A 20,433-nucleotide genomic window follows, 5' to 3' on the forward strand; every position below is an offset into this window, starting at 1 on the left:
GAGGGAAGGGAAATCCCCGATTTGCTCATTTCATGAAATAGTTTGCCCTGGCTGATTATATCCTACCTATGTCTTCTTGGGAAATTTCCTTCACTGCAGAAATTCGCTGATTTTCATAGCTTTGTGCAAAAGATTAAATAAAATTTAAATATATAAAATTATTTTTAAGTGTATAAGCCACTGAGAAAACTAGCAACTCTTTATTCACAAGCACATATAAACATGCTTTCCAACAGGCCTTTCTTATTTATTGAGGACAATGAACAGTCTCAGGACCATCTAAAATTGTCATGTTGTGTGCCATCTTGAGATCCTCAGAGGTATTTTCAGTCTATTACACGGTACTTTAATAATGGAATCTTACCAGGCAAGCAAAACTTTGTCAGATAGTAGACCTCTCAATGTTCAGTGGAAAACAAAACAAACAAACAAAAAAAGGGCTGAGGATTTAGCTCAGTGGTTTCGCTGCCTGCTGCACAAGCGCAAGGACCCGAGTTCGATCCCCAGTACCCAAAAAACCCCCCCAAAACCCAAAACAAAACAATCAATGTCCAGTGGAACAAATGTACAAGAGGTGATCAAAACATGGTGGCTGTTTAAATTCTTTCAAAATGTATTACAGTGAAACTCATTGCTATTAGTCCTTCTCAAAATACTCCCCCTCAATTCACACTTATCCCATCATTCTTGATAATTTGAAGCAGTTCTGGAAGTTTTCTTTCATGAGTGTCTTTACTCAAATGATCAAATTATGATGAATGGTGCTTGGAGTGACTTCCAGTGGAAAGGCAGGCTTGTGAAAACATTATAGTGTGTCCTTCTCCACACTATTCATTGAATCTGACACTGTGCCGTTTACGGCTCTTTCCTAAAGTTAAAATGACCTTAAAAGTTGAATGTTTTTAATTAACCCAGGACATTGAGATAGCTACAACCATGTAAATAAAGGCACTTGTAAAAGGAAACTTTCAGAACTGTTTGAGAAAGTGACAAGACTGATGGGATAAGTGTGATTAAGTGTGGTCAATTGTGGCAAAGTACTTCGAGAGGGATTAATGGCAGTGGGTCTTTTACTGTAATAAATATTTAAAAGTGTAAACACTCACAGCAGTTGTCTATCATAGCTTGTATTCCAATGAGAAAAGTCAATTTTATTTATTTTTCTTTTTGTATGAGGCATTGGTTTGTAGTATGATATTTTAAAAACATGTTTGGTTGGTAAACATTTCCCATTCCATAGAAAGAGACCTATTTATTGATTGGAACCACCAAAGCTAAGTAAGTGATTAAAACTGTGTGAAATGTCAGGCAAAGGAAACAGGATCCAGACGAATCCTTTTATAGAACAGCCCTTAACAAGAGCCCATTTCTCCATATATTAGTGTTTCTGATTTATTTAGGAAAGTAGAAATAAGCAACTTCATCTCACAGTCTCACTCATACACCTGGAACAAAGGGAACATCCTGTACGGCAGCCAACTCTTGATAATATGAGCTAATAAATGATAAATATTTATGCAGAGAAGACATCGTTGCCAGCAAACCACTGGCCGTTGTACCCAGAGCCCAATCCATTTGTCATGAACTTTTCAGTGTGGCTAAAAACTGACCACGGCATCCTATGAATGATGTGGAATAGTAGTTCCAAGAGCAGCCGTAGCTGGAAAGGCAGCCTGGAGATACATGGGAAGAGAAATTCAGAACCAGCTGACAGGCAGAAGGAGTAAATAGGAAATGGATTTAGAAGTAAATGGCAACTGTCTATTGGATATGGCGAACATTGCTAAAATCCTAGTGACTGGCATATGTGGGAAGACAGCTAAGTGTACCCAGTGAAGTTAGGACAAGGTAGTTTTTGCTTTGAAAGTTGATCTCTCCAGATTTGGTATCAGACGCTAGAGCCAAAAGGGTGGTTGGGTTACAGTGCATCAACACTTTCCTGGTCGTTATATTCTTCAGGTGACATTAGCACGGTTTGGCTAGTCTGCGAATTACTTGTGAATAGTGCCTATGGCTGTTCCGGCACTTCTGCCACAAACTTCTGGCACACAGGCTTCTGATAGAGAGCATGAATTGAATACTATGCAGACCACGGTTCCTCTCTTTTTGGTATTGATCATTTTTGTAATGGGCATTGCAGTGCAACTGTTTCTTAATAGAGCAATGGCTTTCTCAAATGCTGATCTGGACAAAGTAATTATAACGTTGGGTTTTATACTTTTTTCCTAAAAGCTCTGTATCTATTTTCCTTATCAAAGAAAAATATAAAAGGAAAATAGAAAGATGCGTGTAAGAAAAAAGAAAACTATTTTATCTTCGATCTTAACTTTTTAAAACCATTATGTAGAAATACTTATATACAGAGTAAAATACATTATAAATATTATTTTTTCTGAGACAACATGTTAAGAGAAATTTGTTGTATGCTGATTTACCCCATAAAATATTTTAAAATTGTATTTGCATGTATTTTGAAGAATCATTTGAATATTTTATTTCAGAACATAAAATTTAATGGGGTTATCTATGCAGATATCCTCATGAAGTGATTATACACAGTTGATAAGCAATTGCTAATTTGTCTTATTGTTACTGATGGAATGTGACATTAGCGATCTATTTCTAATAGAGAAAGATAATACCACTGCCCCCCCCCCCCATGTTATTGTGAATGCAGACAGCACCGCCGGGACACCAGCATTATCCACGACGACAAGTGAGGAAATCTGCAAAAGCAGCGTTATGACAACTGAGATCACCTCTAAGGTGGAAAAAAGCCCCACAACACCCACTGGCAATAGCTCATGTTCTTCCACAGAGACTGAGGAAGAAAAGGCAAAACGGCTTCTTTACTGTTCTCTATGCAAGGTTGCTGTCAACTCTGCCTCACAGCTGGAGGCGCACAACAGCGGTAAGATGCAGCGATTTCTTTTCTGTCTCAACAACTCTGCAATTATCTTCCTTTGAACAGATTAGATCTTCTGCAGCAGGGGACTAAGGGGTAGCAGAAAACTGGCAAATATTACATGGAACTTAATAACCATTAAAAAATAAAAATGACAAGCAAAATGTCATTTATATGAGGGCAAGGAGAGGTTTTCAGGGCCTGTAGGCCATCGTGTGTGTGTATGTGTGTGTGCGAGTTTGTGCATGTGCATGCTTTACTAATCATTTGGAGAAAATAAAATATAATTCTAAAATGTTTTGCTTTTATATAATTTTTAGATTACTTATGTACTTCCGTGCATTTATTTGCTTCTAAATGAAGTTTTCTAAAATTGTACCCATATTATTGCACAATGTGTTTGTATAACTCCACATACTTTTGATTAAAGCCCCTTTATTATGATTTTTATGCCAAATAATTTGTTTTGGCTTATCTGTGTGGTCCAGGCAATTGAACTTAAGGAAATATTTGAGATGAGATATAGCTCAATGGTAGAGTGTTTGCCTTGGATACATGAAGCCCTGGGTTTGGTTCCCAGCACTACTAAAAAATGTTTAAAAAGGAAGAAAGCATTTATTGTGCACAGCCATCAAGGTACAATCTCTACATCTAATACTTGATTTAATCTTCTCATAACTTAAATATATTGTTTTTTTCATTTGACTGAAGCTCAGAGAAGGAAGAGCAAATGACCAGACAGAACCATGATTCAAGCACATTTTACTCTTACTTAAACAGTAACCTTAAAAGCAGAAAAGAAAATACTGGAAAACTCATAAGACTGAACAAATGCTCACCCAGCATACTGTATCATAGTTCCATCCGGCTAGTGTGTGTTGGGAGTGCGGGGGGCTTTGAACAAACTCAAATACCAGCTTTTCTTAAAACTTGGATTGATTGCCAAGATCAGCTTTTCTCTAGAAGACTAGGTCCACTGCCAGGATTCTGTCATCAGCTATAATGGGAGAAGACTCATTTGTGAATCATGCCCTAAGTTAACACTGCAGCTGTATGGTGAGTCACTGACCAATCATTGTGCTGCACTGGTAACAGTGCACAGTCAAGTGTTGGCTTTAAGACTCTAAGGCATAATTGCAGATGATTATCTTCCTCCTGCATACATTTAGCTTCAGTCAGGGAAAGTTCATGAGTTCAGGAGCTGAGAAACACTGAAAAGCATCTGGCCCCAAGTCAGAACTATACCATGTAGATGTGCCATGTGTTTCCTCATGAAAATACCATTTTTCCTGGATGCTTTATACTTAGCAGAGTGTAAATATCATTGGAAGTACAATTTATTTCTCAAGAATTCTTGATCGCTCCACAGAGTGACAGAGAATACATTAATTTTGGGGAGGATATTAATGCTCACAGATTACAGTGCCCTTGGAGGTTGGAATCTATTTGTAAGGATTTTGGAGTCTTATTGAATTATTATGATAAACATCATATTAAGAAGAAATTAAGGAGTTGATATACCATATCAAATCAACAGTTTTCATATTCGAATTCTATAGTCCTTACCTCTTCTTCGTCAAAATTACACATGAAACTTTAAAAAGCTATTTATCCATGGATTTTATCCTATACCCAAGAATTCTGTCAGCTTATATCCAGCCTTGGAAGCTATAGATTTTGGGAAAGAAATGAAAAGTGCTTTCATTGTGTTCCACAGACAGAACTGAGAATGATTATAGCAAGCTCATTTGGCCGTTTCTGGAAGTGAACAGAGTGCAGCCCTTACTAGAGCCCCTTTATAGGAATATTCCCTGTGAACCTTCAGCCTATTCTAAAGACAACAGCCACTTCCCTACTTTCCAGGAAGCTTCTTGGGTTTTCTTATCTCTGTTTCCTTTCCTGAATCAGAGATCCATTTTTGTTTCAGAAGCACCCACCCTAGCCTAGTGCTCATTTTAGATCTTGCCTAGACTTGAACTAGCAAGCTATGTCAGCCCTAGAGGTGGCAGAAAAAGAAGAACAAATACATAAGTCAGTCATCTTTGACCCCCTTCATCCTCTAACCTTGATATCCGGACCCTACTCTGTAATTTGTAACTGCAGCACTGCTGAGAGGCACATTGTGTTTGGGGCTTTCTCCAGAAGGGGATATTTGTGAATGCAATCCTCATTGTTTCCAAACAGCTGCAGTTTGCCCACCATCTTCCTCTACTGCATGTAAGTCCATGAGCTGAGTGTAAAACAGTGGGACTCTATATGTGCCCACTTTTCTGCCAATAACAGGAGCAGTAGTATAGGATTCAGCATAGGAGTATTATGATATTATGATTTGATATTGATTTGGATTCCCACACAGGTAGATTCTGAGATAACCATTTAAATGTTAGTAGTGTTTTTTAGAGATGTGAAGGACACAGGTTAGGAGAGTGGGAAAAAAAGAAAGAAGGAAAGGAAGGCAGCCAACTCGAGATGCATCATTTAAATAGTTACCAATGTGGGCAGCTGGAGCTTCCCAGACAAAGCTTTTAACTTCACAGTTCAAACTGCTTCACTGCTTTAAACATAGAAACCTCAATTGGTCAGAGAAAAACGACAGAATTGAATTAACTCTATTAATTTCTTCACCTTTATAATCACTATGTTATTGTCTTTTAATTACACTCTAGAATTTACTTTTTTTTTTTAGTACCAGGGATTGAACTCAGAAACTTGTGCTTGCGAGGCAGGCAGCGGAACCACTAAGCTAAATCCTCAGATAGAATTTACATCTTTTAAATGATGTAGTACTACTGCTTTTAGTGACTTCAGTCCTTGGAATTATTACAAATTTACTAATGAAACAAAAACTTAGAACTTTGTGGCTAGAGCTGATGTGCTGTCTGTTGTAGGATAAATAAAAACAATGTATTAACTTAATATATTTTAAATCTCATTAGTAACCACATCAACTTTTTAAAATACAGACTAACAATATGTTTAGGGAATAAACCTTCCTCACTATTATTTAGAGCTCCAACTTATGGTGCCAGTGGAAATCATACTGCCTAGGTCCTTTAGTCCATTTAATTATTGTTTTCTCAATTCTCTTTAAAATGCATTCTCTTATTGTCTACACTCAGAGTGCAATCACTGGCCTACTTTTATGATTGCACTGCTCCCTAAATTCTCTTTTACCTCTCCAAAACAACTTCAAAAGATTTCTCAACTTCCTCTAGAGTCAAGCACTAGAAAAAGCACTGTTAAGTTTGAATTTGTGCCTCCTATCTCAGCACTCTGGGAGGCTGAAGCAAGAGGATGACAAGTTCAAGTCCAGACTGGTCAAGTTCATGACTTAGCAAGACCCTGTCTCAAAAATAAAAGTTGAAAAGGGCTGGGGATATAGTTCAGTGTGAAGCCTTGGGTTCGAGCTCCAGTACCACAATCAATCAATATATATTAGACATAATATGTATTAGTGTCTGTAACACTGAGTGTGGAAATATGCATTTAGGAGCTGCTTGAAGAAAATCAATGACCTTTTGAAATGTTTTTCTTTTAATCTTGGAACCTGTATTCTTAATCCTAAACAAATGATTAAAACAAATATTAGAAATTTAAATTTCATCAAAAAGTGATTCTGGTATGGTACAGAAGAATAAAGAATTTTAGCATTACCACAGATACTGCTGGGTTATTCAGGGGTCCTAGTGTTATGTTATTTGCTTTCTGTTTTTATTTTTCATCAAGGTGTAACCATTTGAAGTTGTATTAATTGATGTGTATTCTATAACATTGGATTTCAGGATTTGAATGGAGACATTCCTGCTTTGATATTTTTAGAATATGAGCATAGGTAGCTCTTCTGAGCTATCAGGCTTCCTAAGACCCTTTAAATTTGTACATGATCGACTCAGATATTATAGAGATAGTTTTGGTTTTTACTTTAAGTGAAATTCCACCAAAACATCCTACTTGTTTAGCTAATTTTCATTATTTTTTTTCTATATAATTAAAAAACCCTTTTGAAATGGGCAAATTTTTCTGATAATTACTTGAAGGACTAACATTTGATGGTTTTTCCTAAGTTCATTCCCATTTTTCTATCCCTATTCAGAGCTTATTCTATTCCTTACTGAATTTTAACATGTAGAAAATATCACCATCAAAAGACAGATACCGCTAAATTTTAAAATGCTGCAGTATTTCTAATATCTTCTCTTTAACAAAAATACCAATATTAATAAAAAAGAGAAGACAACTAAAATTTATTGAGTATGTGAGCTCCAAAAATAATTCTTAAAACAGTTAATACACTTAATATAACCCTTCAGTAGTGAAGATAATTTCCTATTTTAGAAATCACTAAGGACATTGAAACACAAAAAAAGCCCAAGTTCAGTTAATGGAGGCAAATTCTGACCAGCACAGTTCTGCCTCCCTAGCTCATACCACTTCTTCAAATGAAAAGAAAATAATTTCACTGTATTTCAACTAATTTTCGTTGACCATCTGCTGTATGGTAAGCAGGGAGAATACAACTGTCATCAAGATTTGGTTATTGCCTTTAGGGAGCCCGTGTCCAGTTTGTGACTCTATTCAGGCATGGAGTGTGGAGACTTGATTCATGTTAAAAGTTCATTTAAGCCAGCTTAAGTCAGTGTTTGTGACCTTATTGTTTTTAAAACCCAAATACTATCGACCATTTTATTCAGCATTTGCCAGGGTAATGATGAAGATTCAGTTTGCTGAAAAATAGAGAAAACTTTCTGTCAGAATTCTGTTGTTAGGCCTTTTTAAACCTTTCTACAAATGATTGAAACACATACACATACAGTCAAGCTCACACCATACCATCGTTTGGCTCTTAATTGTCCCCCAAAGAGCCATGAGTTTAAGGCTTGGTCCCCAAGATGGTGTCATTGTGAGGGAGTGGAACCTTTAAGAGTTGGAACCTACCGGGAAGTCTTTAAGTCACCAAGGTGTGGCACAGAAGAGGAAGGTGAGACTTGCTCTCTTCTTTTTCCTCCCTTTTCCTACCTGCTCTGAGGCGAGTGGTTTTGCTGTCCCATGTGCTCCCGTATCATGTTGTCCTCCTCACCACAGATCCAATAACAATAAGACCAGCCATGAAGGGCCTGAAGCCTCCAGAACTGGGAGCCAAAATGAATCTCTTCTATCTCAAGCACTTTGCTCTCGTACCACGTAGCTCCTCTTGGCCCCACCTGCCTGTGAAGGGCACACTTGAACGCCAAAGCTACGTTATCTTATATAGTAATCACTCGCTTCAGGTGGTAGTTAAGTTTAATTTCAAGTCCAGCTTCTTAGTTTCAGTGGCTTCATTTCCAGTGTTATAGAGCTTTCACATGTCTGTTCAACATCATATTAGCTTTATATATATTTAGGGACACAGAAACTTCTCATCATCACAGAAATTTCTATTAGCCCATGCACCAGATCTATAATTCAGTAATAATATATTTAGGTGGTTGTGATAGTGAATGATTTTAGATATGTTACCTAATAAGAATGATTTTATACTTGAGTGCATTCAGGATTGAGCTGTTTCACATTTTGTAACCTCTCACCAATTAATAAACAGAATAAATGACTTTAGAGATGTCAAGATACACTTTATGTTCATGAGTTTTACACAACTATTCTTGTTAAATGTGCTTTCATGTGCAAACCAGTGGAAAGGTCAGGCTGTACCAGTTTTCTTGTTCATGCCTCACATGAAGTCAGTGATGTCTAGAAAACTTCTAAGAATTGCACCTAAAGTTGTGTTCCTATAGAGGGCATGGGGCTTGAAGTTGAGAGTTGGGAAGGCTTTTACCTACATTTTATGATCTGTTTTTGCTCTCTGAACTTCTTATCATGAGCATCTGTTCCTGTCATTAAAAAGTAAAAATAAATGAAACAAAACTAGTTTACATAAAAAGTAAAAACACTGCTTTACAAATAACTGAGATGGTATCATATCCCATTTGCACTAAGGAAATGTGGCTTATTTATTTATTTTGTCAATGTTGGAGGTCAAACACAGGCCCTTGCACTGAACTACATCCTCATCCTTTTTTATTTTTTATTTTGAGAAAAAGTCTCCTGCACTTGACATCCTCCTCCCTCACCCTTCGGAGTATCCAGGGTTAAAGGTGTCTCCCACGACACTCAGCTAGCTAGTTTGTCTCTGTGTTGATGGTGAATGTGAATTGTGTGAAGGCTTTTGGATATAACAGCAATATGATATTTTCCATGTTTTTAAAAGGAGTGAGATAAATGCACATAGATTGTTTCATGCCCATCTATAAAGGAGCTCAGGAGAAGCCTCCATGCTCTCTATTCAGGGTTTCAGGGCCTTCTGTGTAAAAGAGGCTTTTCAGGTGTCTGAAATTTTTCCTTACATGCTTAGACTTTAACAGTTATTGCTGGATTTCATGCTTTTACATGTTGACCTCGTCAAACCCAGTCAAGTGCTCTGCTTTCTGAGTCCCTGGGCCTGCAAAGCCCTTCTCTGGCTTTCTTTGGATCCTTGTGTAAATTGTCTACCTCCTGTCTGGACTCTGCAACTTTCTCTAGGAACTTTTCCCTGTTTTAGACTTCTTTTCCCTGTCTCTTGTCTCACCTCTACAAACTGAACTTTAGGTTCATTATTGGTAAATTAGTAAATTAATTTCAGCCATGAAACTAACAGAAATAATATAAATTTTCAAATTACTCTGTCACCTGACACATGGAAGGCATCCTAGATGTTTAACTTTTGTTGATATGCTGATAAAAGTATACCAAAGTGGGTTATTTTCCTCCACTGAGACAAAATGCAAATACAATTAACATAAAAAATACATGCTTTCAGGAATGTGGTAAACTTTTATATTTAATGGCATAAAAAACACATGGAGGCTTTTGATGTTTATTATTCATTTTGAATATATAGATTCAAGACAACTTTCTTCCTTAGGACACATACGAGTTGATATTTAACACTATTATATTGAGTAGCAAAAACACATGAAAGAAAACCACCCTTGCACTTTGCCATTTGTATGGGTACTTTTCACTTTCCTGTCCATTTATATATAAGCTGAATCACTGAATTTGTCAATGAGAAGGTAAATTTGTATTGGCAGTTACATGAGTTTGTTAAGGATCTGGTCAAGTGCTGTTAAATGTAACAGCATTGGTGGGCATTCTAGAGAATTAAACAGCTTTTGAAATTTATTTCATAAAAGTCTAACTTTCCAGACTATGCCAAGATAGATTTTCCTGTAAAATAAATCCCTCTGAAACTTTCTTTGTAAATTTTAGAAAGGTTAGGTCAAGAGATTTAAAAATAGACAGATTCTTTATACTTTTAATAGCACTTGGGAAAAAAATCTGTGCTAAGGAAACTACCACATATTTCATAAAAGGTGTAATGAGTATTATGTTCATTAAAGCCTAGTTATATAAGAAAAAGGGAATTAATGTAAATGACTAAGATTAGGTAAGTGGTTATAATATCTATAGTGCAAGTTCTGTGTTATTATTAAAAATCATGTGCCCTTCCAAAAGTATATACAAATACAATTCCACAAGAATTTTTTTTTTGGTAGTGGGTATCGAACTCGGGACCTTGCACTTGCAAGGCAGGCGGCGGAACCACTGAGCTAAATCCCCGGCCCTCCACAAGAATTTTTATGTGATACTGCCTTAGCTAAGTTATTCAGACTTTTGAAAATCCACATATACAAATTAAAAATAAAAGATCAATACTAATAAATGTTATTAAGAATTTCATATATTTCTAGTTGATAAATTATATTTATTGGGTTTTTTGGAAATTTTCTCTATTTGCTTAATGACTTAATAAATTATTCCTAATGAAATATTTACAATTTTTAAAATCTTTTGTCCATTTTCCTTATCAGACTTTCCTTTATACTGATACTTCAGAGACACTAAAAAAATAAGTCCTACACAGCATGGGGAATGAAAGGAATACTGGCCCCTTCCTCCCAACATGCCTTTGATTTGTACAGATATATGAGCAATAAGTACCGTGTTCTAACATACCCACAACTAAATAAATAAGCAAAAAGCAAATACTGGATATGTTTTGGAGCTTTATGACTTGCTGAATTTAAACTGCAGTTGGAAAATGGTTTCTCTTTTCTGAAATCATGAAGCTTCAAATGAAGGCTATTATTAGTGTCAGTCTTTAAAAATGACAAGAGGAAAATAGTCCACTTGGCTTCTTGTGGGTGCTCTCCTCAGAGGAGGAAAGAATCAAGTGCACAAACAGACATGTTAGCACCCTGCTGAGTGGTCACAGGAGTAGGCAGGAGACCTCAAGATATTTACAGTGATGTTGAAACCAGAGGTTATAGATATCACTGCCCATTGCAAAGCAAAGCCACAGTCTTTCAAAGTATCATGATTAATGGAAATCGGCTAAGCAAAAAAGAACACTGAAAATAAGAAGTGAAGGGAGATTGAAAGACAAAATCAAATTTGAGAAGACGATATTAGCATGTAACAAAAAAATTCAAGCTACTGTGGGAGATTTGTGGGTAACTGCATCCAGATGGCTTAGAAATCCTGAGTGGATTGTTAGGGACTTTGCTAGGAATCCACTTTGTACTTACCAGAGACTCCAGGTACTAGCATTTTGACCAGGCAAGTAACTTGACCTTTCTAAATCTCAATTAATAATTCATACAGCAGTTATGCACACAGAAAAAAATACACAGCATCTGAAATGATTAAAGATGGAATGAGTTTTAATAATCACAGTTCATATTATCCATGTACATTTTACCTCTTGAAAATGTAAATACATTCAAATTAAGAGTACATTTTTACTGAATTTTAGCTATATTTGGAGGAAATATATCTACTTTATAATCTATTCAAGTTTTAAAAACATAAAACTATCAAACAGCTATTTCAGTATGACAGTCTGTTACTAAGTGCATGAAGATATAATGCACAAAAGTTCAATTCTATGTGATAAATAGTAATCCTAGAGCTAAAGCTATTAATGAAAATCTTCCTCACGTCTTAGCATATTTGTGTGTGTGTGTGTGTGTGTGTGTGTGTGTGTGAGAGAGAGAGAGAGAGAGAGAGAGAGAAAGAGAATTCCACTTCTCCACTCAAGTTCCAAGTCATGAATGATATCAGCCCAAAGTGAACCAGGAGTCCCTGAAGAAGGTCTAAATGAGAATTAATCTATTGATTTCTTAACCATACATAAGCCAAACTGGCCTCATGAATGAGTCCATTTTGAATGAAAATGTTGCACAGGAAACTTTTTTTATAGAATCATCTGTTTGGACATAGAAATTTGGACAGCCATCTACATATTTTCGTTTGTTCCCTGAGACATTTCCCCCCTTCTCTGATTCACACATCTTCAAAATGGAAGGCACTTGTGCTTACACTATGGCAAGTGAGACGGCCCAAAGCAAACCTCAGTGAGGAATCACAACCACCACAGTAGAGCAGATCTGTGGCTCCATGTTCCAGTTTGCCAGTCTTCTTGCAAGATGCTGACTTCTTTTTCTTTCCTTAATGCTGACATGAGCATTTCAATAGCTTTGCAAAGGAATATGGATATTCAAAGCAAGCAGTCAAAGTTATAATCATGTACTCTGGACTAAATAAAGTTATGATCATTTTGAATGAAGGAGATATGTGGCTGTAAGGGTTTGTTTGGGTTTTTTTTTCATGGATTTGGCTGTTATTTAACTTGATATAACTTATAAAAACCTACAGCACCCCCAACATTGTTTTTTCAACATTCTGGTTCTGGAAGCCTGACCATAGCTTGCAAGTTAAGCATTTTTTTGAATGTTTGCAGAACTAACAATATAATAAATACAAAAGAAGAAGCAGAAATTACCAAATAAGAATATTTAAAAATCACTAAGTGGTAAAAATAAAAAGCATTTATCTACTCAAAGAAAAAGCAAAATTAAAGCAAATTTTTGAGGGAGAACTCCCATCATGAACTGTATACAACTATGGTGATCTCAAAAAAGTGTTAATGGTTGAAAAATGGAGTTACATTAGTCATGTGTGGCAGCCTGAATATGTTAATGGTTTGCTAAAATGAAGCACACTGACTCGCATTTCTGCCTATCCTGTGAATCTACCCTTCATCTTCTTTGCCACTTGTTTGCAATTGAATTGAAATAGGCTAACAGTGTGGGCTCTCCTGTCCCAATGTGGCTGTTTTATCAATCATTAAGATCTTTTTTTACTATTACTATTCCTCTTCGAACTGAAAACACATAGTCAAGAAAGCTTGTTTGTATTCTGTTTAGAAAGTGGGTATTTAGTTAGTGCCGCTCCTGTAAACACACCATGTTTAAAGTGATTGTATTTGGTACATCACTTCCAACTATACCTCTAGCAAGTATGTCACTCTTCCTTGTCACCTAACATTTATGTCTTACTAGCATCAAGAGGAAATAAAACTAAGTCGCACCCATTTAATTTTGTCTCAGGGCTCTCAACTTTAGTTACTATATTTTTTTTTTTTTTGCTTAAGTTCTTTTATTGGTACATTGTAGGTATACAATACGATTACATTTATCATTGGGTGCTCATACCTGTACATGATATATCTTGGTTCGTATTTTCTTCCCCGTTCATTGATAGTGCTTATTTGTAACGTGAAGCATTTTTGCAAATGAATAATTTAATAATGTTATATAAGATGATAAGCATTCGTTATTAGTCTGTTCTGTGAACATACTTGAGCCATAATCCCTGGAAGAAGTGCACTAAAACAAGGCCTCAAATTTTTCCTATACTGTTTCTTGAGGGTATATACTAGCAAAGACTCCCCCTTTTTTTTCTTAAATATTCCCGCAGGTACTAAGCACAAAACCATGCTAGAAGCACGAAATGGAAGTGGGACTATAAAAGCCTTTCCTCGGGCAGGAGTAAAAGGCAAAGGACCTGTTAATAAGGGAAACACTGGCCTCCAAAACAAAACGTTTCACTGTGAAATCTGCGATGTGCATGTCAACTCGGAAACACAACTTAAGCAAGTAGGCAACACATAGTCTGGGAATGAAAACAAATTAGAAACACCCTTATAATCAGAATGTATATGCTTTCTTTCTTCCTTTTAATTTCCAACTGTTTTCCCATCCATCCACCTACCTGCCCACCTATCTTCTGTTTACTGTGTGTGTGTGTGTGTGTATATATATATATATATATATATATATATGAATATTTTAGTATATATATGTATATATATATATATATACATGAATATTTTAGTTGCTGGGGAAATAACTAAAATGCAGTGGCTACTAGGACTTTTTGTAAATTGTTGGCGGTGAGTTTTCACTATTTTTGTATGTGAATAGTGGGAAAGGAAAGAGTGTCAGATCTTTTCTCTATCAGGTTTCCCATTGAAAAGTATTGATTTTTATTAAAAGATCAATTTGTAGTGTTCCATTTTTATCTTTTAGATATTTGCATGCCACAATTCTTTTTGTACTGTGCCATTCTTCTATTGTATGTTCTTTATTATATGGTATTGTACTATATTTCTGCAGCTACCTAAAGGTAGCTAAAGGTATGCTAAAGGTATGCCTAATCATGTTGCATTCATTTGTACTCTGAATAGCCTTCTAAAGAGGTCAGTTGTATATTTCCAACTGAAAGCCCAGCTCTTCTGTTGTATTTTATATGTATATGTATGATATTTTACTGGCTTTATGTACCTTAGTTGTTTATCTTTAGAATTTAAGGGGTTGACATTTGGCTGTACAAATATAGGGATAAATATTGCTATGGAAATAAATTCATGCCTGCCTGGGCATCTTGGTTTATTTGCACATAAAATTCCTCCAGACATTTCTTTCCTTTGTAAACACTTCTAAAAATGGAGATGTGTGCAATGCTAAGGGAAAAAGCTGGAGAAAAAGAAGATCTTTTTATTTGATAAAAATATACAAAAATGGACAGCATAGAAAATAGATCCTGAAGGCATCAGAATCCAAGGGCAAAAGTGCATGTTCTTTTATTTTTGTCTTTCTGAAACTTGCATGAAATAATTATTATTTTTCCCCAAGTTAAAGAGTATTTTAGATAAGTTTGAGGGGATGAGTTTTTAAAGCTGTTGTTTTTAATTGCATTTAATAGCACATTAGCAGTAGAAGGCACAAAGACAGAGCTGCTGGGAAGCCCCCCAAACCTAAATACAGTCCCTACAACAAACTGCAGAAAACAGCACATCCACTGGGGGTGAGTGTTGTTTTTGCTTGCCAGAAGATTGTATAATGTCTTTATTGTCTCGCAGTCTGCTGAACTTGTATTTTCTTTTGGTATGTGTCTGGGGTGGGGGGCAGGAGAGGTTGTTTACTAAATGTAATAAATAGAATATACCTAAGAATCACAAACAATTAATTTTTTGAGTCCAGCTTCTATTCTACCATGGAATTATTGGTCTCATAATTTATTTCATTGTTTTGCCATCTTTAACAACAACCTAGTATTTTACCTCTTTGAGTTGGATTCAGTTTTATCACAGAGCACAGCAGAAGGAGAAAAGCCAGACTCTTGAGTTCAGTGAGTAATTCCATTAAAACTGGTCTTGCTGTTAGTGAACATTTAAAGAAGTTCAGTGAAAACAAATTTTTGAATTGCCTTTTTCATATATTCAAGAGACAAAGAGAGCATTGTTATTATTGGTATTCTTGATAATTTTGAAGTTTTAAAATACAGTTTCAGGGTTAATTTTTACTTATTTATGTAAGAACAGTATATTAGACCTGGGAAAATATATCCTGAGAAATGCACTCTCCACATTATGCTAAATGTGTTGGTTAGATTAGAAAGTATAATAGTGTAATGTCCTCCCCTGGATTGTTTGGTAGAGTTTTACAGACAGTCTGAGAAGCCTTTTTACAATGCATGATAGTATTGATGGACCTTAGCTTTTCTCCTAGTTGAGGTGATCATCACTTTCAGCATAGAGACCCAGGTCTCAATGAAACATTAGGAATAGTTGACCTATAGTATAAGCCAAATCATATATTTTAAGTCTATTTTCTTTAAATAGATCTTATTAATAACAGCTGCTACTATGTACAGCTAACATGTGAAAATATAGGAAAATTCCAGTCATCGATTACGAGACCCCACTATGGGTTGACTCAATTAATTTAGTAGGATTGTCCATTTAATGAGAACAAGGTGACTTTAATATTTTTTCCAAATACAATTTTAACTGCAATGAAAGATGATGAATTGTTCAGAGCTGATAGTTCAGCACCACTAGTCATAACCCTGAATGTTTTCTCAGCAGATGCAGCTTCCACAAGCAAGTAAATTGTTACTATTAGACTCAACCTAACTTCTTAACTATCCCTGCATTACTGCTTCTTTAAGTAGGAACATTCTCTCTAGTGAGAACAGGTATCTCACTTTTATTAATGTTGCTAGCCAGAGAATGAACTGGCTTTGTAGAATAAGACCGAGAGAACATGATAGCCATTTGCAAAATAAAAGAGGAACATGTCAAAATTTGGAGAAAATAAGTTTTCTTTACGTTATTGAAGGTGAATTTTTTTTTTTTTTTTGAGTACTACCTCACACAACAAGAAGCTACATGGTTTTTGCCACTCAGTTTACCTACTTGGACAGTCTAATTGTACAGATAGTAATGAGGCTCTCTAAAAATGTCTGCTTTTTGTAAAGGGTAGCATGAAATGTTCCTATCCTTTTTCATAATGAATATTTTCCCCCAGAAGTATAATTTTCAGCAAAAATCAAATAATGTTGCTGAACACTTTTCTGGAGAATTCTTCAATATTCTTGGTAGACCATTTTTAGTTTCTTTCCAACTCTTCCAAATGGAAAGAAAATGTTCTATACTTTCCATTTTCTTTATTGTCAATACAAAAGTATGAGTTTATGTTTATAGCTGTTCATTGATGTATTTTTCAAACTGCCTATCATTTTGGATTCTAAGTACAGATTTCAAAACTTTGGTTCTCATCTTTTTTTTTTTCCTTTCAGGTAAAATTAGTATTTTCAAAAGAACCTTCAAAGCCATTGGCTCCCAGAATTCTTCCAAACCCATTAGCAGCTGCAGCAGCAGCTGCTGCAGTGGCTGTGAATTCTCCCTTCAGTCTCCGAACTGCTCCAGCAGCCGCGCTGTTCCAGACCTCTGCACTTCCGCCCGCACTCCTGCGGCCAGCGCCTGGACCCATTCGGACCGCCCACACTCCTGTGCTCTTTGCTCCCTACTGAATTCCTAGCAGGAGTTACTGTACTGCAATAATTTTTCAAAAAACAAAACAGAAAAACAAAAGAGAACTATGCAGTGTTTATTTATAGTTTAAGGTATATATGAAGAGCCAGGACTTTTGATAGTGAACTAAAAAGATTATTAAAAGAGGGACGGGATTGGGGGCGGGAGGGAGGGAGTGGTATTTTCTCCAAATTAAAGCATTCCTCTTGAACAGTTTTAGAAGTGACCTCCAGCATTGACTCGTAGTGGTATCTAGACCTCCTGAAGCCTTTGTGACTGTGCTTTGGGCACCTGTTTCCCCCTGCATTGTCTTTCCTGCTTTATGAAACAACTACACATTGTCTAAGGGCATTAACTGGTTCCAATGTATATATAATTTACTCTGTAGATTCAAATAATGCAAAAAAGGAAAAATATCACAAAAAAACGAAAGCAACACTGTGAATAGTAGTACCCGCGCTGATCCTCTCGCTATGACAGCAGTTACTGGGTATTTATCCCCACAACGTAGATACAGTAGATGTCTTGTAAAACCGTAGTGCTGTGTCTCAATCTATGCCATTAGGATTTAAAGAATTGTAAAAGGTAGAATGAACAACTATTTCATACCAGTAAGCAGTAGTAAAAAATAAACACCAGATGGTGTTGTGGAGGCCTCCCTGGTCAACATTCTCCCCTCCTGCCCAGCTGGGAGTTAGAACAGGGATAGGCTTAAGGGTGGGAGAGGGATCAGTGAAGGTGATTTCTTACCACGCACTAATTTCCCGCCCTGAAGAAGGATCGCTGGAAACAGGGAACTGTCTGTAATGAGTTTATATCGGAACACAGAGAAACCCATGTCTCATGGGTATTTAGAAAGAAACGAGTACAACCATTCTGTTCCAAGGAGCAATCACAGTCTCGGATGATCTTTCAGATGATACAAAGTAAAGATCTTTCTTGTTAGTACATATCTTATAAGAGACTGTTGTGTCTCTGCCATATGCCCTTTATATCATACCAGTAGGGTTGTCTCAAAGGTTTCTGTTTTGAATATGATGACAGAACGAAGCATTAACTATTGTTGTGGGTTTATGATTTTTATGATTTTCTACTGACATGATATAAACAAATTTTAAGAACAAGAAACAAATCTGAGTTCATTGTATACCAATGATAGATACAGTGTTACAAAGTACTGGTAAGGTCCACTAGACCATCCTTTCACTAGTGGAGTTGTGAAATACTGACAGGCTTTGATATTCACCATAAAGCTGAAAGGAGTTGATGTTTTACCTTTAAAACAAGATTTATCAGGGGTATATATAAATATATGTATATTGTATATATGTTAGAAAGAATAAGAGAATAACTTATAAAGAGAAAATCTATATAATCTATAACCATTCAGTGTTACATGTTATCATTAAATTGGTAACAAATGGCATAAAATAGCTGTGCCTTTAATTTGTGATAAAGGCTATTAGCTTTTTCCCATAGAAAGCAAACATATACCTATCAATGTGGTGGAGTTTGATGCATTAATAAGAACAAAACTCAAATATAAAGCAAGGAAAAAACATGTACAAGTCAATCCTATGTGATTTAGATTTAAAGAAAAATTATTTTTGAAAAGGTTTTATAAAGGCTATTTAAAAATGTAAGGAAGGGCTGGGTATAGCCTTCCTGAAACTGCTCTTATCTAAACTATGGTGACCTTCAAAGAGGTTTAAGGAATCAAGGCAAAACCATTGGAGAGATAGGTATTTAGCATTTGTCCTTTTATATTTAAGAAACATCCATAGCGCGCTTGGTGCTCAACATTAAACATTGTCTTTGGAGTACTTCTCCACTGTCTTGCTGTAGAAATTTCTCATATAAATGTATCTTGAAGGCAGTTGGCTTTATATATTTTTGTTACACAAACAACCAAAATAAAACTAAAAAGAGAGAATAAAAGAAAAGGGCAGAGAAGGAAGGAAGGAAGGAAGGAACAAAGGCAGGAGAGAGAATGAGAAAATGTGTCCCATTAGTTTTCTGATAAGAATTCAAGCCATGCCTTCATTAAACATGTTGGTTAGTATTAAAATGTATTTCTGAAAGTACTGTATCTGGTGATTTCGAATTTTCCAATCTCCCTCTCTCCCTCTCTCCTCTCTCTCTCTCTCTCTCTCTCTCTCTCCCTGCACAGAACCTGCTAGCTAGTTCAGTCAGGTGAACATGAGTTTGGTACTTTTAGGCTCTGGGTCTATCCCATTCTAACCATCTTGATTTTTTTTCTTTTTTTGCAGTATGAAATATTTTGATCTTTCACTGTAGTCATCCCTATACAGCAGTCTTTGCATCTGATGAGGTCTCTCTGTTGGAGAACTTGATGTTAATTGATGCATTGTGCTTTTGTTGTCCTCATTTTTGCCAATGTGAATGAGCCAGTCCACTAAAAGTCAGGGCCTGTGGATACAGAATCCTGGGTCACAAGGTGTTACTAACTGTAGTGATTTTCTGGGAACAAACAAATCAGCCATATTTTCTTCATCAGCCATATGAGAAAACTCAGAAATACCTGGATCCCTTCTGCCTCACTTTGCTATGGAACCATTTCTGTTTAAATGGTCTCTTAAATTGGAGTTGTAAACATCAGTTGTCTTTTATTCACTACCTAATAAAGGATGAAGCCTAACCATAGAACTTACAGTGGATTCTCTGTGAATTGTTTCCTCTTACTCCATGTATTTATCAAAATAGGATCAACATCTGTTATAGCTCAGACTGCTACAAAGTTATATCCTTTCCCTGAAGGAGCCTTTTTCATGAATAAAGATTGACAATTCAGATTGGTCAGCAATGGTGCTGTGAAATTCCCAAAGGTAGTGTGAATTTATAGTTATACATATCTTCCCTTGCATCACACCCATGGCAAGGAAGGTGATAGAGTAAGTGTCTTTGGTTTCATTTGAAACAAATATAAATGCATTGCAAGAGCCAAAAGCCTCTGCAAAAAAGCATTGCTTTACCTCATCCAACTCTTCCAGACAAATGGGAAACAGTTGTTGGGGAGTTACTCTATTTCTCTTCTGAGAAAACAGGTGATTACACATGACACATTACACCTCTCATTCGTTCTGAACTTTGAAGAGTAGTTGTTTTAGTCACGTAAGCAAACACAGATGGCTCTTGGCAAGTTATATCACTACTACTTCCTCTGAAACTTTGCTATCTTAGGTATTACTGGATTTTCTCTCACTATTGCAGTCACTCACTGCCATTATCATCAGAGATGTAATTTTGTTGACAAGGAACTATTTAAGAGAAT

At 36.1% G+C, this 20,433-nt stretch overlaps 1 protein-coding gene across 5 annotated transcripts in view; it reads left to right on the forward strand.

The window, feature by feature from the left end:
- The window catches only part of Znf385d (zinc finger protein 385D), a 1,018,268-nt gene extending 998,456 nt beyond the window's left edge, over window positions 1-19,812 (forward strand). For all 5 annotated transcript variants that reach the window (XM_087181476.1, XM_004864276.4, XM_087181478.1 and 2 more), the window contains 4 exons: window positions 2,678-2,911; window positions 13,742-13,920; window positions 15,029-15,130; window positions 16,907-19,812. In XM_087181476.1, coding sequence (XP_087037602.1) covers window positions 2,678-2,911; window positions 13,742-13,920; window positions 15,029-15,130; window positions 16,907-17,140 — 749 coding nt within the window. In that variant the 3' untranslated portion in view covers window positions 17,141-19,812. The remainder of the gene's footprint in view (window positions 1-2,677; window positions 2,912-13,741; window positions 13,921-15,028; window positions 15,131-16,906) is intronic.
- Window positions 19,813-20,433: the final 621 nt, after the last annotated feature.

Source organism: Heterocephalus glaber, unplaced genomic scaffold, assembly GCF_053883595.1.
Source record: "Heterocephalus glaber isolate CG9 unplaced genomic scaffold, H.glaber_assembly_v1.0 deba00001472, whole genome shotgun sequence".
Taxonomy (NCBI): domain Eukaryota; kingdom Metazoa; phylum Chordata; class Mammalia; order Rodentia; family Bathyergidae; genus Heterocephalus; species Heterocephalus glaber.